General features: G+C 34.0%; 3 protein-coding genes across 5 annotated transcripts; 1 reads left to right on the forward strand and 2 right to left on the reverse strand.

Annotated features, from left to right (window-relative positions):
• Positions 1-605: 605 nt before the first annotated feature.
• Positions 606-5560, forward strand: LOC107890517 (MACPF domain-containing protein At1g14780). 2 transcript variants are annotated; one of them, XM_016814983.2, is made up of 7 exons: positions 606-1169; positions 2298-2536; positions 3279-3480; positions 3562-3639; positions 3731-3914; positions 4203-4369; positions 4785-5560. In XM_016814983.2, exons 1-7 carry the CDS (start codon positions 909-911, stop codon positions 5475-5477), a joined length of 1824 nt encoding a protein of 607 aa, XP_016670472.1. In that variant the 5' UTR covers positions 606-908; the 3' UTR covers positions 5478-5560. The 2 variants fall into 2 exon arrangements, with proteins under 2 accessions (XP_016670472.1, XP_016670473.1); XM_016814984.2 differs by lacking the exon at positions 606-1169 and having other exon boundaries at positions 3275-3480.
• A 2212-nt stretch (positions 5561-7772) lies between these two features.
• LOC107890520 (rho GDP-dissociation inhibitor 1) lies at positions 7773-10017 on the reverse strand. The gene is made up of 6 exons (XM_016814986.2): positions 9910-10017; positions 9165-9311; positions 9010-9076; positions 8723-8941; positions 8461-8585; positions 7773-7944 (listed from the first exon to the last, which is right to left on the reverse strand). Exons 1-6 carry the CDS (start codon positions 10015-10017, stop codon positions 7861-7863), a joined length of 750 nt encoding a protein of 249 aa, XP_016670475.2. The 3' UTR covers positions 7773-7860.
• Positions 10018-10639: 622 nt separating this feature from the next.
• On the reverse strand, positions 10640-19227 carry LOC107890518 (phosphoglucan, water dikinase, chloroplastic). Of its 2 annotated transcripts, XR_005918312.1 has the most exons (20): positions 18899-19227; positions 17998-18586; positions 17620-17706; positions 17406-17537; positions 17196-17321; positions 16943-17121; positions 16592-16676; positions 16046-16195; positions 15874-15926; positions 14902-15110; positions 14469-14587; positions 14110-14180; positions 13881-13998; positions 13417-13503; positions 13224-13310; positions 12939-13015; positions 12661-12799; positions 12460-12571; positions 10822-11966; positions 10640-10752 (listed from the first exon to the last, which is right to left on the reverse strand). XR_005918312.1 is itself a non-coding variant. In XM_016814985.2 (19 exons), the coding sequence occupies exons 1-19, from the start codon at positions 19081-19083 to the stop codon at positions 11062-11064; spliced, it is 3510 nt and encodes a 1169-aa protein (XP_016670474.2). In that variant the 5' UTR covers positions 19084-19227; the 3' UTR covers positions 10640-11061. The 2 variants fall into 2 exon arrangements, 1 of the variants encoding a protein (XP_016670474.2); XM_016814985.2 differs by having other exon boundaries at positions 10640-11966.
• Between the last annotated feature and the right edge of the window lie 558 nt (positions 19228-19785).

Below are 19785 nucleotides of genomic sequence, written 5' to 3' on the forward strand. Positions count from 1 at the left end.
ATCATTATTTGACTTTTAAATTATTTTTTTAATTTTGGTAAACTTTTTGTCTTTCTTTGATATCATTTTTTTCTCTCAATTTTTTTTCCAATAAAAACATAATGTGTGACAGATTCTTATTTGACATAATTAATTTTGGAGCAAAATGGAATGAAGATAATTGTTGAGATACTAAAGTAAAAAAATTAATATAATTCAAAGATAAACATAAATCAAAATAGTTGTTGTTGGTCCCTATACTTTAGCAAAAAAATGACATTTAGTCATTGTACCTAAAAAATTAAAAATTAAATTCTCAAAAAAATTCTAATCCAATCGTTTACTCTTTTAATATTTTCCATTAAAATTTACCAAATCGGCATGTTTATTAACATTTCATATGTTAAATTGGCTAAATTTATTATAAGAAAATTTTGAAGAAAAATATGAACTGGTTTAATAGTTAAACTAAATTTCTGAATAAAAGAAAAGTAAATCACACAAATTTTTAAAGTACAGGGACTAGTTGTGGATTTAAACCTTTCTTTCTTTCTGGAAGTGGCCACTCTTTTTCACCTATAATTTTCAAATTCCCATTTCAATTCCACTAAAATTCAGTACCCAATGGAAAAAGGTAAAATGAAAACCCGCTATTGAGCTCTAGAAAACGTGTCTTCTTTCTTTCTTTCTTCATCAACCCAACCAGCCCAGCTAATATAAATTGTCTTTTCTTTTACATATATATACACATATAGACAGATAATCAAGTCTAAACTAGCCTACAATCATAAAGGCAGACCGCCTAATCTTGTACTATTCTTTTCTAACAAAATAAATGAACCCAAAGCTCCATTTCTATAGCTGGTGCTGATTTGAGGCTCTGAGCTAGAGATTTAGAGGAGAGCAAAAAAAAAAAAATAGAAAAGGGTATGGGTAAGGGTATGGGTATGGAGGAAACTGAGAAACCAATAGAGGTACGAGCTGTGGAAGCTTTGGGAAAAGGGTTTGATATAAGTGGTGATTTCAGGTTGAAATATGCTAAAGGTACAAGATTGGTTGTGCTTGACGAAACCAATAAAAGAGACATTGTATTCCCAGGTGCTTTTACCGTTCAAGACGTTTCTCAAGATATTCGTCTCGATAAAGGCGATCGTATTCGATTCAAATCTGATGTTCTTGAATTCAACCAGGTCTGTTCCTTTTTTTTTCCTTCTTCTTCTTCTTCTTCTTTTTTTTTTTAAATTTATTTGATGAACTATATTGGGGTTTAACTTTATTATGTGTTCAAAGTATAAATTCAGAAAAAAAAATTCTCATAGTTTGATTTGTATCAGTTTCCTGATAAATCCATGAATTTGTTTATGTTGTGTTTTTTCATGGTTTACTTTGATGGGTCCAAAAAGATGAGCTAATTCTGTAGTTCTGAAATGGCTAAAGGTTGATTAAACTTGTGGGATTGAAAAAAGTGTGAAAATTTGGACCAAAGGGAATGCTAATGAATGCTAGTGTGGTAAGCAAAGGTGCTATCTGTGGAGATTCTTTTTCCATTGCATTTAAACTATATAATATATATTTTTAGCAATCTGAAAAAAATACTATATATTATTATACTTAGCTTATGCCTTCTGATTCATAGGCATTACTTTTTGGAGAATGAGCCTTGAAAATTGTGGGATGAAATGTCACCTTTATGTCACATCTGGATAAACTTGTTTATTCAACTCTTTTGACTATGGGCATCTCTTATGCAATTTCAGAGTTTAGAGTTGAAAAAACAAGTAAAGGTAGATTACTTGCATGATTGGTTTTGTATTTAATGATATTTGTTTAAAGTTGGAAGGGAAATTTGGGTTTTATTTGCATGAGTTGGATTTGTCTTTAAAAGTTCTTTTACTCCTTTACATGTGAAGTATGCAAGCATGTTTTGATATGTAACTATTTGAAAGTTTGAAGCTCAGTCAAGGGTTTATCCCTAGTTATTCTCTAGTATGATGTCAATGATGATGATAAACAATTTGTTGCCTTCTTTTTGTTTTTCTTTTTATGTGATGATTCATAATTTAAGTAAGCCATGAGCTACAAATTGGATGTCGGTAGAGTTGGGAAAATGATATTTCTACTTAAAAATCCTAATGTCAAAGTATCTTGAAGGGAGCAAAAGAACAGACGGGCAGGGTTTAATATGAAAATTATCAAGGACTATGCAGTCTGTTCAATTTTGTACTGATTAAGAGCCTTATATGGTTTCAATAAATTTATTTGATGCTGTATTGATGTTTTACCTTTTATCTGCTGCCAAAATCTTACTTCTCTTGCAGATGTCCGAGTTACTTAATCAAAAGTCTTCGATTCAAGGAAAAGTTCCTTCAGGCTACCTCAACTCTATTTTTGGTTTGAGAGGAGATTGGCTTCATGATGCTGAAGACACCAAAAATCTTGCTTTCGATGGTTACTTTATTTCGTTATATCATTTACACCTTACAGCATCTCCACTTGTACTACACGACAGAGTTAAGAAGTCTGTTCCACCGCACTGGGATCCAGCAGCGTTGTCTAGGTACCTTTTTCATATATTGTTTCTGCAATTTATTGGTGTAAGAATCATTATATCAATAAGAGATCATATGGATTATGTGGAGACTGTTTGCTTGAAGAAAGAAATATTAAGAAATAAGAATATTGTCGAGTGTCAACTGTATGTTATATGCACTCTTGTCTATTATTAGGGAAATATATTGCTTGTTTTGCAGAATTAAACGTGGTTTTCAAATGGTTATGTTGATCTTGTGACTGTATGCTGGAAAATATATATATTTTAGTATAACTAATGAAATTATAAGATGATGAAGTAGCTGCAATAATCGAAAACCTAATGAATGAACCATTCGTTGATAGTTCATACAACATGCAACCACCCCTAGCTGTCCTAGGTGAACTATTATAATTAGTGTTCTTTATCTATTCATTCCCATTTCTGAGCCAGAGTAGTGTTCTTAAGATAACAAATATAAAATTTAAACTAAAACAGGAATGCTGAAGGTGTATATTAGTAACATTTTGGTTAGAGCATCACTTTCCAATAAAAGAAGGGGTTGACCGGTTGGGGAGTCCCTGTATGCACACATATGCACATTGTAGTATTTCCTATCAACAAAGTTTCTGCATAGTGTTTTATCTGTGATGCATCTAAATTTGCAAATTCATGGATGCTGGGGAAAACATGCATCGTTTTGATCACTCGGCATTTATCATCATTATTGGTTTCATGCATTACATATCTAATAAATTGTATTAGGCAGATTCATTCGGACATATGGGACACATATAATAGTCGGCATGGCTATTGGAGGTCAAGATTTAATTTGTGCCAGACAGAACTATTCCTCTACAATTCCACCTTCGGAACTCAGAGGGTATTTGGAGGATCTCGGAGATGTTATGTTTTCAGATGGGAAAAGCCCTTCATTACTACAAAGAAAAATGGGAGATGGCAAACAAAAAGTATTAGCTTCTCATCGAGATTTAAAGTCTTTTGATTTGGTGAGCAGCAATATCGTTTATAAATTCCATCTGTTTATGTAGGTGCCGGAGGTCTTTAACCGCATTTTGCAGTCCAACACCTTACAGTTGGCCAGCATTGCAGAAACATCAAGCAAAGATGTGAGTCTAGAGCTCGTGTAGTGTGATTTTTTTTAATTAATCGTTTGAATCCATGAATTTATTTTGTTTCCTCTATTTTCAACTTGAATAGGGACTCACCATCATTTGTTCGAAAAGAGGAGGAAATGTGTTCTTGCATGGTCACTCCAACTGGCTCCAGACTGTACCTGCGAAACCTGAGGGAATTTTGTTCAAGTTCGTTCCCATTACTTCTCTTCTGACTGGGATTCCAGGAAGCGGGTATCTCAGTCATGCAATCAACTTGTATCTTCGTTGTAAGTATTATACTGCCGAACTTGTTTGACTACTTTCTTCTGCATGGTTTATATTTTGTGATTTTGAAGTTTGGTTTGGTCGGAGAGAAAGTGCTTCAAGATCTGAAGAGTCTATTTGATTGTTGAGGCATATCCTCTTCAAATCATTCGCAATATAAAGCCACATGAAAGAAATGCCACATAACCTGTTGTCTGAAACAGAATCTGCCATGTCAATGCCAAGTCGAGAAAAACATTATAGTTTTTTGTGATAGTAAAGTTCTTTAAACTTGCTGAATCTGTGTGTAGACAAGCCTGCTCCGGAGGATTTGCGGTTTTTCTTGGAGTTTCAAGTTCCACTACAGTGGGCCCCTATGTTTTGTGAGCTGCCTCTTAGGCATCATAGGAAAAAAGCTTCTTGCCCTTCCCTGCAATTTGCTTTCTTGGGTCCTAAGATACAAGTCAGCTCCACGCAGGTACTCAACTGCACATGAAGTTTTGTTTTATCGTAGTCAATTTATCAGTTCTACTTTTTCATGTCTTCGTATTATCTTGTCACCTGCATTACGTTTTATGCTATGTTTCTCCTACTGTTCATTTTTCTTTAAAATGAGCATACTTTACTCGGGGACTTATGGTGAAATTTGTTGGTTTTGAACATATTTTTCTGTAGTTTTACCTATACAGTCCATGTTTTTTTATGTATATGTAGAAATGTATGTATAGGCTAGGCATGAAAATGAGTTAAATGTGTAAAATACAAGGATAAATTGCTTGAGCCCTAAGAGTTGCTATCAAGATTTATCTTATATTTACTTCTTTTAGATGGATTTTGTAATTAGCAACCGTAATTCAGTCATATTCAGTTATTACGTGTTCCGTAAATTTCAGGTTTCAAGTGATCTAAAACCAGCTGTTGGCCTCCGACTGTACTTAGAAGGAAAGAAATGCAACAGGCTGGCAATACACGTGCAGCATCTCTCGAGTCTTCCGAATATAATGACGGTCACATCAGGCCAATCATGCCGATGGCGAGGTTCAGACGACTATAAATCAAGCGACCAATTTTTAGAGCCCGTTCGGTGGAAGAGATACTCAAATGTGTGCACATCTGTTGTTGAACATGACCCTAACTGGTTACAAGAAGTCTCAAATGGTGTTTTTATAGTAACCGGTGCACAGCTCATTAGTAAAGGGAAGTGGCCAAAGACAGTTTTGCACCTCCGTCTGCTTTACACGCATATACCGAACTGCACAATCCGGAAGACTGAGTGGGCTGCTCCACCAGAAACTTCTCGTAAGGCCAGTTTCCTCACAAATCTCAGCACGACTTTCTCGTTCACTCAACGGGCAGTCACCGGACAACAAAAACCAGCTCCAACCACACTTAATTCGGGCGTGTTTCCCGAAGGTCCACCAGCACCAATTCATGCCAAAAAGTTGCTTAAATATGTAGATGTATCGGAGGTCGTCCGTGGTCCACACGATGCTCCGGGACATTGGCTGGTAACAGCAGCCAAGCTAGTGAATGAAGGTGGTAAGATTAGTTTGCATGTGAAGTTTGCATTGTTGGATTATCCATGAATTTCTGGATTTAAGCTTCTTTTGTACATATAAAGTGAGATTTATATATGTTTACTATAAAAGGAAAAAAAAGTTGTTTTGAATTTTTTTCTTTTCTTTTAATCCACATTATTATAATAGTATGTCAAAATATACCGACACAAATTAGATATTAATTTAATAAAAGGTTAGGCTAAATACGTAATTTTATTGTTTTCTTTTTTGGGTCGTCACATTATTTTAATTGTTTAATCACTATATTTTCCATACTTAAATTAAGCAGCAATTAAAGTGAAGAAAAATTGGTTTTTTCTTCAATTTTTCGTGGGCTAAATTCTCATTAATACCGAGTTAAGCGCGGGTGTGCATAATTCGAGTAAAACCGAAAAAATTCGGTTAACCGATCGAATTCGGTTAATCGGTCGGTTAACCGAATTTTTTCGGTCGGGGGTCGGTTAATTTTTTTATGATTTTTCGGTTAACGGTTAATTCGGTTTGAAACCGGTCGGTTAACCGAAAAAATTAATAAATAAAATTATCCAACCCAGCCCAAACTCAATTACCCAACCCAATTACCCAACCCAATAAAACTAAAACTAAAGTTTACTCAATTACCCAATCCAATAAAACTAAAACTAAAAGACAACCCAATTTACTAAAATCTAAAACCTAATTTACTTTAATAATTTATAAATTTTTTAAATTTTAAAAATAAAAAATAAAAAAAATTCGGGTAATTCGGGTATTTTTCGGTAATTCGGTTAATTCGGGTAATTCGGGTAATTTTTAACCAAAAATAAAAAATACATAATTTTCGGTTAATTCGGTTAACCGACCTTATTAACCGAAAAAATTTCGGTTCGGTTAATTTTTTTTTTTAAAAATCGGTTCGGTTAACGGTTAAAATTTTTGGAAGGTCGGTTAATTCGGTTATAGTAATTTCGGGTCGATTAACCGGTCGGTTAACTGAATGAACACCCCTACGTGATTTTCATGAACAACGTAAATATTCTCTTTGATTTAAATAATATTTAATTGTAAAATATATGTAAATTTTAAGAAATTTAGTAAAATACTAAAAAAAATTTAAAAAGAGATATATGATATTTTTAAGATTAGTTGTGGAATAAAAAATACAATCAAAATTATTTTTTAATATCTTTGAATAATAAAAATATGTTTTTGGTTCAGATTAGATATAAAAAAATTATTTTAACTTTATTTTATTCAGATTTCGGTCAATAATTCGAAGCTTTGGAACCATGTAAGCCATAATAATAATAATAGGTGTGATCAAGAATTGGGTTATTTCTCAATTTCGTTCGGAAAATGAACTTCAAAAAATTTAGATCCCTTTAAAATGTAGACTAAACTCTAACTCCAACCTTCAAAGTCCGAGCATGGCTCGACTTGACTTATTTTCAAATTTACAATATGTTGTTTTTCTTTTCTTTTATGTATTATGTAATTTATGTCGTAAAAAATTGAATATACTATACTATAATATAAATTATAAAAATATGTCAAATTGTTTATATATAACCGTAGTAAAACAAATATCTTTATATAAAATTGCTACATCTTAAATAAAAATAATATATGTTTCAAATAAAAATAATAATATGGCCCAAAGAGTTCGAATTAATCATTTATTAGTATAAATGGACTTGAGCAACTATGTATATTATTAATATCATACATGATTTTCATCTAATTCAACCCATGAATATCAATTAGTGCGCAAAGTTATTATTATTTTTAAAAATGTTATAATAATATATTAATTAAATAAATTTAAATAAAAAATATAATTGAGAAGAAATTATCTGAAAGTTTTTAAAATGGGATTAATAAAATGTTATAAAAATCTTAAGAAATTTTTAAACAAATGTTTGGACCATGATATATAATTTGACATATTATTTTTATTTTTATTTTTTTGGTCCTTTGGAATCTTGCAATGAAAGGCATATACATAAATAGAGAAAGTGTTAAACTTAAATCATGGCACATGGCCTTTCATTATTTCTCTGTCATTTTCAGCCCCACAAACATGTAATTAATTTTCATATATAATTATTTTTAGTGAATTATAAGATGAGGACAAACAACAACGCAATTAACATGATCACGCTTAAGTTGATGAATACTCTGATCATCAGACCAACACATGAAATTTTCTTTTATGTATAATTTTTACAACCTTAATTAAAGAAAATATATATATATATATATATATATATATATGAAAACCTCTATTTATAGACACAGACTAAACCAAAAAAAAAAAATCCAGACAGTAACACAAAAAATTGCAGATACAATAAATTTTGTAAGAAGAGAGAAAACACATAAAAGAAAAAAGAAAAAAAAAACCCAAAATATAAAAAAAAGGGAAAAAAATTCAAGAGTTGTTTGATGGCCAGTTCTTCTTGATTTCAAAGTGGTAATTCATATCCAAATAAGCTTTGCCATCATCATCTACAAACTGCATAAAACAATTTTTATTTTAATGTAGTTCTCTATCTTTGAGATAAATATACAGCAACTTCCTTTATAATAAAATATAATATATAATAAATTAATGGATAATGATGAATTTAGTCTTTGACGTTTCTATTTTTTTATCAATTTGATCCTTATTTTTTTCTTAACTAAATTTAACTATCGACATTTCAAAAAGAGTCAAATTATATTTTTTAATAGAAATATGGACTAAAATATTAATTTTTTAACGATGTTGGCGTGACAATCTATATATACTTTATATTGTACACTATTTATTTTATATGTGACATTAACAAATGGTTTTAAAATTATAAAAATATTCAAAACAAAATTAACATGAAGTATACGAAGATTACATGTTATGTTTAAAATTTTAACATTTTAATATGTAGTTCTAAATTCGACTCTTTTTAAAATATGAAGTACGACATTTAGCTAAAAAAAGAATAAAAAATAATTTGACAATTATGGCTATAATAAATAATAGTTTAGTTACCTTGGTAGTTGCAGAGTAGGAGCCTCTAGCAAACAAACCAGAAGGGGTGGTTTCTTCTTCCAATTCATAAGTGTAAGGATCTTTTCGAGGGCTAAATGTTACCAACATCACTTTTGTTTTCTCTACTGCCATGTTGTTTCATTAATGGATCATGTTAGAATTGTTGTGTTGGAGATTTAAGTTGGATTCTGACAAGATATCTTTAAATATAGATATGGCTTGTATCTATACATATCCCAACATGAAAGTATATGATACTCACCTCTGACACCGGATTTCCAGACAGTGTTAGTGTAGTTAAGACCAGAGACAACGTTGTGGGATACAGTGAAGGAGAATTTGAGACGATAACGACTTCCTTCCTTTAGTATAAACAAGCTGCTTTTAGGGTTTGAAACAAATGGAATGGGCAAAACAATATCTGGTCGGCCCCGACATACGATTGACAGCCTTTCTATCTTCACTTCTGCCGCCTCCATCTCTGATTTATCACAAAAATATAATTCAACACGTGTTTGCTCCTTGAATAACAGATAGGAAAAACAGTACCTCCAAGAGCAGACATATCAACGCTCCCAAGAAGCTGTTCTTTCCATCTCCTCAGACTTTCATCATCCTTGAGAATCAATAAATACAAAACACAGTGCTTTACTTACTTGGCTTCATGCAAATACATGCATACACACATACACACAGAGATGTACCTTGTCCATTTCAAGCTGTTCTTTGAGTGAAAGAGGAGGGCCAAGATCCAACTCCTTCTCGGGTTTCAGCTTGGGATCATCATCTTCTTCATCAACCTCATTCTCATCATCAACATTATTGTTCTTTGCTTCATTATCATCAACAAACTAGTTGTTCTTCTTCTTCTTCTCTTCTCTCGCCTCTTTATTATTGTTTCTTTCATTTTTCTTCAAACCATATTGTTTGGATGCTGAGAAAATTCCTACAGCAGCTGACATTTTTCTTTCTTTCTCTTTTCCCTACGGAGCTTTGCCCAAGGAAACCATTTATATATATGGTAGGGATTAAAGAAGGAAGCTTCACATTCAAAGTTGGTTTTGTGGGGTTGAAATTGCACCAAATTTTAGATGATTTAAAGGAAGAATTTATGGATTCTTATTAATGATTATTTTGTATTTATATCCATCAACATTCCTTGTTTGAGATTAGCAAAAAAGAAAGGAAGACATTAATTCATGACACAAGACCTGACATGAAAGGCAGTTGGAACAAAAAAAGGACGGTAATTAAAAGTTGAAAGTTAATTTTAAGTCTCTATCCATAGTTGAGTTTGCTTGTATTAATTTTTATTTAATTGTATATTTAATTTTATAAAAAATTATAGAAAGTAATAAAAATTGTATAAAAGGAAATCAATGGTTATTGAAAAAAGATATCAGTTATAATTATGGGCTTGAAATGGAAGCAGTGGTTAGGCTTTGGAACCATTGGCGCTTGTGGTGGCAATAGCACAGTGGTTAGGGTTGGACCAGCTCTTCTCGATGACCCACTCAAACATCCATTCATTCCAACTTGCTTAAAAACTCCACCCATCTAATAATATTCAAGAAATTAATCCATTACAACATCCCAATCCCATCAATATTTTTTTTATTTCATGATTTCATCTCTTCAACCTGAATTCGGCGGTACAATTCAATAAAATCCTTTTTTTTTTCTTTTTTAAATTATTGAAATTCAAATCATATAATATGGAATTAAAATTATTTATTATTTGTTGGGTTTTGAAGCTTGAAAACAAGCTTATCATTTAAATTAAAATTATATTTAATTTTTATATAATTTTTTTAATAAATTTATTACATAATTATTTTCTCATATGCTTTTAATCTAGTAATATATTATTTGATTTTTTTTTTAATACTTGTTATATTTATATCTCATATAATATGGATGTATGATCCTTTACATAAGAGGAAAAAAACTTTAAAAATATATATAATCCTATTAAACACGTACTTACATCCGAAATCCAAACAACATATGTAAAATAAGTAATATTTCAAAATTAATTAGAGATTAAAAAAGTGTTGAATTAATTATTTTAAGCACAATTTCAAAATTTATTCAAAACAGAATACAAATCCAAAGCTGTTATTCCAACTTAAACAATAAGCAAAAAGTAGGGAAATTGATGCTTATCAGCCAACTGCAATAGCAAAAGAATTATGGGGTTACCTTTCATTCTCAAAGTTGAAGAAGACATCCACAAGATTTAGATTTCCTCGATTCTACATAAACTGAGTGGCACAAAACAATAGACTGAACCTGCAGGGACAACCCTTAATCGACTGTCTTTATATAATAAACATAAACTACTTGACATATTAGCAGTACCTCGAGATTGATATAACCTCGTCTTTCAGCTTCCATGTACAAGTTTTATAATCTATAACTTGTGATTACGCAATCTATACTGTATATGCGAACATAGGTAGCTTAAAACCGCTTACATACTGGGTATGTAAAGCGTGGAACGCTTGAAAACGAAGACAATGCTTGCATTGCCAACGATTGGAAGTGCTTATTTTCAATGTGGATGACAGTCTAATTAGATACATGCTAAACTACTGGCCATTAGTGGGGTTGGGGGCGTGTCTGAACCACGTAAATATCTTCCCCGAGAAGACATCCTTCAACATCTTGGGGGCAGCCAAACTTCTGCTCCAGGAAAAGCCCAATGGCACCGAGATGCTGACTAAACTGCTGACGGAATTTAGGATCAACTGTTAACGGTTTTTTGCTGTAGTCTACTGTCAAATGGTGAACTTCCCCATCAGCAGGGTCTGCACCTGATACTGCCATCTCCTCACTGAAATTTGCAAATGCTAGTGTCCGGACAGTCCTGTCAAACTTCCCAGACAATACACGCCAGGGTGTGCCACGAGTTCCTGAAGCAAGAGTTTCGCCTAACCCTGGAGCAATCTCAGCCTCAACAATGTTATGGTCCTGTTCAGTTGGGCTGAGTGTGTGGAGTATGAATGAAAGATCCGGTAAAAGCATTTCTTGGACCAACACTGCCATTGTAGCATCTTTCTGCGATATACCAGCAGCTCGGCGGCTCAGCACTGCCCTTCGTGTAAAGAGTGAGGCCCATACTTGACTAACAGCATCAGAAAAAACTGTTGGATTTGATAGACTGACATTTGGGATCGATTCGTAAAGTCCAGCAGCTGACATCCCTGCCAAATCCTCCACATTTGCACTTGAACGAACAATCAAGCGTGCTTCGTCTGGAAACATGCTCATGATGCTATCGAATATGTCATCCGAGAGATGGAGGGAAGAGACCAGTAGCTGAAGTTGTTTGCATAGTTTGTCAAGTGCATCGTTCTCGACTCCTTCTGTTTCTATCTTTTGTAGAAGAGTCGTGAATTTTTTCGTCGATTTGTTTTCCTCTAAAGCCAAGTCCATCGAACCAAACGGTATAACTACTCCAGCAGGAACACGAAATGAAGCTGACACACCATTGTCATTGTTTACTGCCATAAAGAAAAAAAAAAGATCAATGACAATATATGAATGTACAATTTATAAGATAGAAGATTAATCAAAGTCCAACACAACAAATACAAAATGAATTTGTAAAACCATTAGCATAGGAACTCTTAAACAAATAAAATACTTTTGTATAGTACTTCATTACTATGATACTTGGAGTTGAGTGTGAGCGTCCAATAAGGATATGCATCCAATATAGGTATGTTCAAATCTTTTAAAGCTTTTCCATGTATTTGAAGGATCCTTGGAGGGTCATATCCCTATTCCTATGTCCAAGTACATATCAGAAATGCATGTCAAAACATAGGTATTTCAAGAAAAATGAAGATTCGGAGAAAACATAGCTTCAATGGCCTCTATTATGGTATTTTTTCAACATTATTTACATACAATATCATATGACTGAAGCCGCATTTTTGGCATTGGAGGATTGGGGGTGGATGGGGAGATGGTTAAGGCCTAAGGGGCACTTACCCGTATTGGAAGCTGCTGCCAAGGAAGCTAAACGACTGCAAGCAGCTGCCTTAGCTCCTGAAGTTAGTACATCTGCCTTGGCAAGTGGTATAAGTCTTAAGGAAAAATTTCCCTGTATGAAAAAGAAAAGCCACTATTTTAAAAGAAAAAACTGAGATTGCTAGTTTAATGCAGTTTAAAATGGCAAAGAGCGAAACATGCCTTATTAAAGGCCGGGACTTTAACAGCCACCCCCTTGGCTGCAGATGAACCATTACTTGAAAGATTCTTCTTAAAAGAAACAGCATCACGATCATTTGAAGATGGACATAGGTTCACGCCACTTGATGATGCTTCTAGTCTTCAAAATTTTACAAAAACAAGGAGGAAACAAAACAAAGCATTCAAGTCAAGGATTCAACGGTAAAAAGAGTTGACTTTCAAAGCTGATTGATGAGGTTGAAAGTTGATTATAGACTGTGGAGTATTTCAGAAATAACCTCATGTATTTTCCTGCGTGCTTTTGTATATTGGAAACTTGTTCTTCATCTTCACATGTAACAAAGACAACCTTTTCCTGCATAAAAGCATGTCGTTCATTAGTCTATCACATACTCATGTTACTCGAATTCAGATGCGAGTATCTAATACGGGTATGCGTCCAAAACAGATATCACAGGTATTAGATACAAGTACTTCAAGCAAAACGAAGAGTCAAAATAACATTGTTTCTATCAAAAGTATAATAAGAAAAAATTCGATGTCATAAGAGAGAAAGAACTTGCTTGTCGGGCCCTAACACCAAGATGAGACAAGTGAGGCAATTCCTGCAAAAGTATGACTCCGGTAATATTGGATCCAGCTGTTGTCACCTGTCGAAATGTATCAAAAGAGGCCGTGTGACAACTTTGCTCGTACATAAATGACAGGCAACATACAAGGACCGGGACAAATAATGTATTGAGAACAATCTGAAACCTCCTCATCTCCTTCAGCTTTATTGACCATGAGAATAACAGGTCCTTCCAAAGATGATGGCAGTGATCCAGGGACAATTGTCTCAACCTGAAGCAAAACTAATTCGACATCATGTATAAATAAAGGGACAGAATTTCACATGTCGGAAGGTAAGGTAGCACATGAAAACAAAGAGAGACAAGTTTTTTGACTAAACAACACTGTTCTATTGTTTCTCTATTTTCTCTATTCCAAAAATTAGATATAAGTTTTTAAAATCTGGTTAAAGTTTTTCAGAGAGTAGCTAGGACAACGATATACACGGTGTCTCATCTATCAACCATATTTTCAACAATAAAAACATATGCAGGTTTTATTTCCTAATGTATAGGCTCATTGACAAGAAAGGAATGAAATGAGAGAAACAAAGCTGTAAACATTGCTATCCTTGTAATTATCTGCAGTCACTCAAGTTATTGACGTACCTGAACCAATGTCCCAGACACGGATCCTGGAACAAGGACATCCCAACCTTGAGAACCTAGTGCTGTTCTCACAGCTTTCAGAAGAAAAGTACATAGTTTTGAAACCTGAAAAATTACCCTACGAATGATATTTCCTGTTAGTAACATAGAAAAAAAAGTAAATAAAGTCACAAACTTAATGAGCATAACATTCTTTTGAAATTTATCAGAAACTTAAATGTCACCGTACCCAGCTCGAATCTCAGCTTCAGCATATGTCCTTATGCTGTTTTCCGGAATTTCAAGAGCTTTACCAAGCATCTTCAAGAGTAAAAAAATAATAATTTCAATTGAGGATTCCAGTTACTCCATTTATAAATTTTTTAATAGATTACTTATAGTATGAAGCTGCATTATCTTTCCAGAGTTTATCTCACATTACCTCCAAAGGTTACAGTCTAAACAGCTCCTTAACTTTAGCACTAAGATGATTTAAACACTTCCTTCCATAAGAAACATTTTCTTAGGCTGACATCAATCTCGGGTATAAAAAATTTTCATCCTGCAGTATGGAGCTTTTCTTTTTCACAAGAATATCAAATTCTTTACCTGCACTTTTTTAGGGAATATTTGCAGAAGTGCTTCGGAATATTCCTCGGTTAGCCTCCTTGTCCTGTCGAGTGTAGCTTTGAGTCTTAATGCCCAAATTCTTTTTCCATCTTCGCTTCCTTCATAGCAAACAACAGGGGACAAGAAAATAACATAAACCAATGTACCTAGGGCTAATTGAGTAACCATGCAAAACATTTCAAGAACAAAGAGATTAAAAGATGAGAAAGGCTATCTTAGTCGGACCTGAATGTGAGTGTCAGACATGAGTATATATCCAACATGGGTATATTTGAATTTTTCCAAGTTTTTCCAGGCAATTGGAGGGTTATTGGAAGGTCATATCCCCGTACACAAATCCAGATATGTGTCAGTATTGGACACGGGTACTTTTGCAAAAAGAAGAGTCAAGAGTAACATTGGAGAAAGGTACCTTCTTTGTCAAGGAGACCTTTCTCTTGCCATGCAGTGAGCTCACTTCCAATAGCAGCACATTCTCCGGGTTTCCAACCAGATAAACCAAGCTGATGAACACCAAGAATTAGGGACCTAAGTGGATTATTCCAAGAACTAGCTTTCTTCGTATCCAGATTATCTGCAAGCCAATTGGCTCCTCCCATAGCTTCATGTGTATTGTGCAGCCTAAGTCAATGCAAGTCAGTGCAGCACGAATAAGAGAAATGGAGAGAAAAGGACGGTAACACTAAAACACATCTAAATGGAGCGATGGGACACCAGAAAGTAAAATAATTCAGTATCTGTAGGAAACTATATTATTTGGAAAAAGAAAAAAAATCGTTACAAATGCAATAAAGCAATTCTGTTGTGGCTGAATAGGTATGATATGGATGATCATAAACACCTTTCGTAAAGCAACTGTTGGCAGGGTCAAGCATATATTTGCATGCATGATATTGCATATTGTATTGTATGAATACCATGCACAAATGAGCAACATATACAACTTTCTGTTCCGAGATTAGAAGCTCACTTTAATTGGCTCAAGCAGCCCTAGCAAAACATGAAATAGTTCCTTTCTTCTAGCTCACTTTGTTGCCCTTTCAGATTACCAAAAATATGACATCATTACATCCTATTAATATCAAATCTTGATATCATAATATTCTATAGAACTTCCCGATTTTAAGCATTACGTGGATCTTAGCTACAAATTCTACAAACAAAAGAATATAGATAAGTGACATCAGACATCAAGGGCATTAACTAAAATTAACAAGAATTTGGTGAGTAAAACAAACCCATAAGCTGATTAGGATTTTTGGCGTAGAGTCATAAACTGCTAATAAATTATTCTTCATAATTGGCAGAGGTATCATAATAGCTGAAAATTTTACAAGTCTAAGCATAATTATCAAAGCAACCGGAAAAAGGTTTAGATATATACCTGCTTAAGAGGAAAAAGGTATAGTCCTCGAGGCCAATCTCACAAAGCCGCCACTAACAATTGCAAACAACAGTGACCAGCAAAATAAGATGAGAGCAAGAGGAGAAAATTTCGAGTCAAAATTTCTGTTTCTATGAAGCTTATACTTAAACATTAGAACAATTGGACTTACCTTTTGACGCATTGCTATGGCTGCATCAGAAGCATCATTTTTAAGACCACTTTCGAGGCCCTTTACAATTACTTGTCTCAAAGCACTCAAGGAAAGCATGGTCTTGATTAAATCCAAAACACTATTTGACTCTGCTGCAGCATCCAGACTCTGAAAATATAAATATGAAATAGAGAAATTAAGCAGATGCAACAAAAGTTAGGCACTTAGAAAAGATTTGCAATAACAACAAAGCATTTTCTACTGGCTTAAAAAGTTTCATTAGTTGTACAACAATAAGCCTTTTTAGTTTTACACTACATGGGATTGGCTACATGCAGTGGTGGAGCGTAGTGGAGATAATAGGCCCTAAAATGGTAAAATTTTAATTTAGGCCCTTTATAATTTATAAAATTTTAAATTAGTGATATTAAATTTGCACTTTGGCCCCCAAAAATGATAAAAAATTGATTTAACCCTTTAAAAATGATAAAGATATAGCTATTAAAATGATGAAATTGCATTTTTACTATCGTAAAAACAGCGAGCAGAAAAACAACAACCTACCTTTTTGCATTCTAGAAATGCTGCAAGAGCTGAAACGCCTCGCTCATCCAAGGATTCTCTAAGTGACTCAAGTTGTTCAGTGAGGCTGCCATAATATAAAATCTTAGATGCATAGATGTACAACAAGGAGTCTTGAGAAGTAAGACATAGCAATAAATAAAGAACTGGATCACCGCATGAAGTGGAAAACTCGAAGTAATCATGTATATATGATGCAAAAGGTTTAGAGTAGAAATCCACTCTTGGTGAGCAACTTTACGTAGTAAATTGCTGAGAGGAGTTAAAACTAGACAGGAAGGATGAGAAATTTAAAACATAAGTAGAAAGAAGTTCAAATTATTCGAAATGAACCTTCCTGCATTGAAAAAATCTTTGAGTTCCTGATGGAATATCTTGAATTGTTCTATAAATGCTTCACTATATTCTCCAGGATTCTTGGTGATTCTTGCAAGCATTGCTTCTGTCGAAACTAAGTCTTCAGGGCCAGCATTTCGATGAAGCTTGTTCTGTATTGTATGCTTAATTTCTTGCTGGAACGTGTAAATTGAAATTTAATATAAAGGGTAAAAAAAGGAAAAATGGCCAAGTATTTCTAGAATCTGACCTTCAGATCATGAGAAATATCATTCCGATGAGCAATGTCTCTAATCCGAGTCAGTGGGACAGGTGCTGTAAATTCTGCTTTAAAAGATGGCAAACAAGGATGGATCTTGCGAATAACAAGCAGTTCCTGGAAATATAATTGATGTAACTGACATTACAAAAAGGAAAAGATATGAAAACTATCAATACAAGAACTGCAGTAATAGAGCACCTGAGGTGAAGTGTCTTTCCTACAAGTGATTTTTTCTAATTCACAAAATATATCCCTGGAAATCTCAGCATGTTTGTTTGGCCGGTGATGACCGCCGTCTTCAAAACAAGGAATTTGGCCAGTGTTTACCCACTGCATAAGATGAAGATTAAAGAGCAGTACATGGAAGAATAAAAGACGAAACCAAAATGTAACAAATGATATACAATAATACCTTTAAATAGACAGCAGAGCATATTAGAGCCTCTAACAGTTCCCCAATTTCCAAACTTTCATGTATTAGCTCACGAACTACTTCGAGCTTTCATTAGCAATAGGAACATAGACAGTGAAATATGTCAATGGTCAAAGAAATATAAAACAATCACAATCATCACCCACAACAATAGACGTTTACTTGCTGAGCAATGATCTAAAATAATGAATGGACAAGCCTTTTATAAAATAAGCGCATTTACTGTAAGAGCAAGCATGTGAACATAGATGGCATGGAACATCATACTCAGGTAATCAATCAAATGAATTAATGCTACACACGTATCACAATTTCCATATATGAATTCTGCAGTTAACATAAATTAACCATATGTACCTTTCTCCACCAATTCCTTGCATTTTTATCTTCTTCAACTAGCTTTAGAGCCAACCCTTTAAGACCGGTTGTATCCCATTTCCTCTCAACTTCTCTATCGTGATGCTCATTCGACTGGATGAAGGAGGCAGCCCTCCCCTGCCATTGTCCGACAAAAGGACTTGTTCCAACCTCTGATGCATCGACAGTGGGCTTATGACCAACACCCTCCACTTTGTCTCGATAATCTTCCAAACCTAAAGGCAATAGTTTCACTGGCTCGCCTGTCGAGTTCCAGTGGCATACTATCACATAACTCCCTCCTTCAGGCAGTTTCAGGATACGATTATTCCCAGTTTCCCATACCAAAGTCTTATCGTTCCCAACAATCACAAATTTAAACTCAGCAGACTGACCACCATCAAACTCGAAATCGCATACCCAGCCGCGTTCAGACCAGCTCATAGGCACCTGTTTTTTCCAGGATCCCAATTCCTTTGCAGACCCTAAAATAACTACATGTTCACCATATTTAACTTGGTGATCTAAGCAAATATTAAGGCATGCTTTTCCAGGTGCAGACAATTTCACCCTCGTTTTTTCTTCTTCTCTGTTCCCAAAAGCAAAAAAAAAAAAAACCACTTTAGTCATCTACAATCTTAACAACATTGCAATAGCATTTCATCAAATCAATCACAAAAAAACCAAACAATGGCATTTTCTTTTAGATCATAACAATACATTCCATTTTGGGATGGTACAAACTACAAAACATGTGATTTATCATAGAAAATGCTACACAACAGAAATGGTCATTCCATTTAAATCCATTTTTCATAAATATTTTTTTCAAAACGTTGAAGCAAATGAATACTTTATTATATAAGAAGCCATATCAACGAAAATCTAAAAAAAAAGGTACATAGTGGGAGCAGCGGAAACTGCAAAAACGAGACGCTTATAGGGATTAAAGCGGCGGTTGATTCCCGGAGAGAAAGGAAAAGAAAAAGAAATCCTGGGATAGAAAATGGCCGTGTTTGGGCGGAATGTGAGTTGCTTCCGAAATAAGAACTGGGAATGGAGTGAGCGTAGATAAATAGAACCCATTGCTTTGTTTTCGTTGATCGTCTTTGAATTTGAGTTTCTTTGTTTGTGTTTTCAAAGTTGAGAGAATTAATAGAGTGTTTTTTTTTCCTTTTTTGTGAGAGTTTCAGTGAATGATCATATGATCGGGTTTGCGCCATTTTTGTGGTAGTGTTCAAGCTTTGAAAGTGATGGTTCCGCGCCACGTGGAGTGCTGAACACATCCCAATGACTATCTTTTTTTTTCCTTACATTTATTTCGTTGATTTTTTTCTTTTATTTATAACTATCACTTTTGAATTGAGATATTAAAAAGGAAATATATATTGTAATTATAAATGATTAATTTTATAATTAGTGCAATAAAAAATATAGCAATGAAAAAATAAAGCAGAGATGAACTTGTTGAATGGACCGGTTTAGGATAAATTTACTAATAATCTCTACGTTGTTGGCTCTCCCTACTTATTTTATGAGTACACTCCGTTGCCCATTTCAGTGTGTAAGGAGATTGAAAAACTAGCCCGTGCTTTTATATGGGGTTCTAATGCGTTGGTGCAGAAGCCTGCTTTGGTTAGTTGACAGACCTGCTGTAAGCCGATTGCGTATGGTGGTCTGGGGATTCGTGACTTCGCCTGTCAAAACAAGGTCTTTCTCCTCTAACTTGATTTCCAGATTGTTGCAGCCACTGATAAATTTTGCGTCCAGCTTCTTCGGGGTAAGTAT

The sequence above is a fragment of the Gossypium hirsutum genome, chromosome D09 (assembly GCF_007990345.1).
Source record: "Gossypium hirsutum isolate 1008001.06 chromosome D09, Gossypium_hirsutum_v2.1, whole genome shotgun sequence".
NCBI classification, from domain to species: Eukaryota; Viridiplantae; Streptophyta; class Magnoliopsida; order Malvales; family Malvaceae; genus Gossypium; species Gossypium hirsutum.

What these genes read in the sequence shown, in the direction of transcription:
- LOC107890520 (XM_016814986.2), bottom strand. Translation starts at nt 10,017, where the DNA reads ATGGGTGGAGTTTTTAAGCAAGTTGGAATGAATGGATGTTTGAGTGGG. An exon ending in CTGGAAATCCGGTGTCAGAG is followed by an intron (nt 8,586 to 8,722) that starts GTGAGTATCATA and finishes ACAACATGGCAG; the next exon opens with TAGAGAAAACAAAAGTGATG. An exon ending in CCTACTCTGCAACTACCAAG is followed by an intron (nt 7,945 to 8,460) that starts GTAACTAAACTA and finishes TGTTTTATGCAG; the next exon opens with TTTGTAGATGATGATGGCAA.
- LOC107890518 (XM_016814985.2), bottom strand. Translation starts at nt 19,083, where the DNA reads ATGGGTTCTATTTATCTACGCTCACTCCATTCCCAGTTCTTATTTCGG. An exon ending in AGGTCTCCTTGACAAAGAAG is followed by an intron (nt 14,588 to 14,901) that starts GTACCTTTCTCC and finishes TTTGCTATGAAG; the next exon opens with GAAGCGAAGATGGAAAAAGA. An exon ending in TATTCCCTAAAAAAGTGCAG is followed by an intron (nt 14,181 to 14,468) that starts GTAAAGAATTTG and finishes TTACTCTTGAAG; the next exon opens with ATGCTTGGTAAAGCTCTTGA.
- LOC107890517 (XM_016814983.2), top strand. Translation starts at nt 909, where the DNA reads ATGGGTAAGGGTATGGGTATGGAGGAAACTGAGAAACCAATAGAGGTA. An exon ending in ATGTTCTTGAATTCAACCAG is followed by an intron (nt 1,170 to 2,297) that starts GTCTGTTCCTTT and finishes CTTCTCTTGCAG; the next exon opens with ATGTCCGAGTTACTTAATCA. An exon ending in TACAAGTCAGCTCCACGCAG is followed by an intron (nt 4,370 to 4,784) that starts GTACTCAACTGC and finishes CGTAAATTTCAG; the next exon opens with GTTTCAAGTGATCTAAAACC.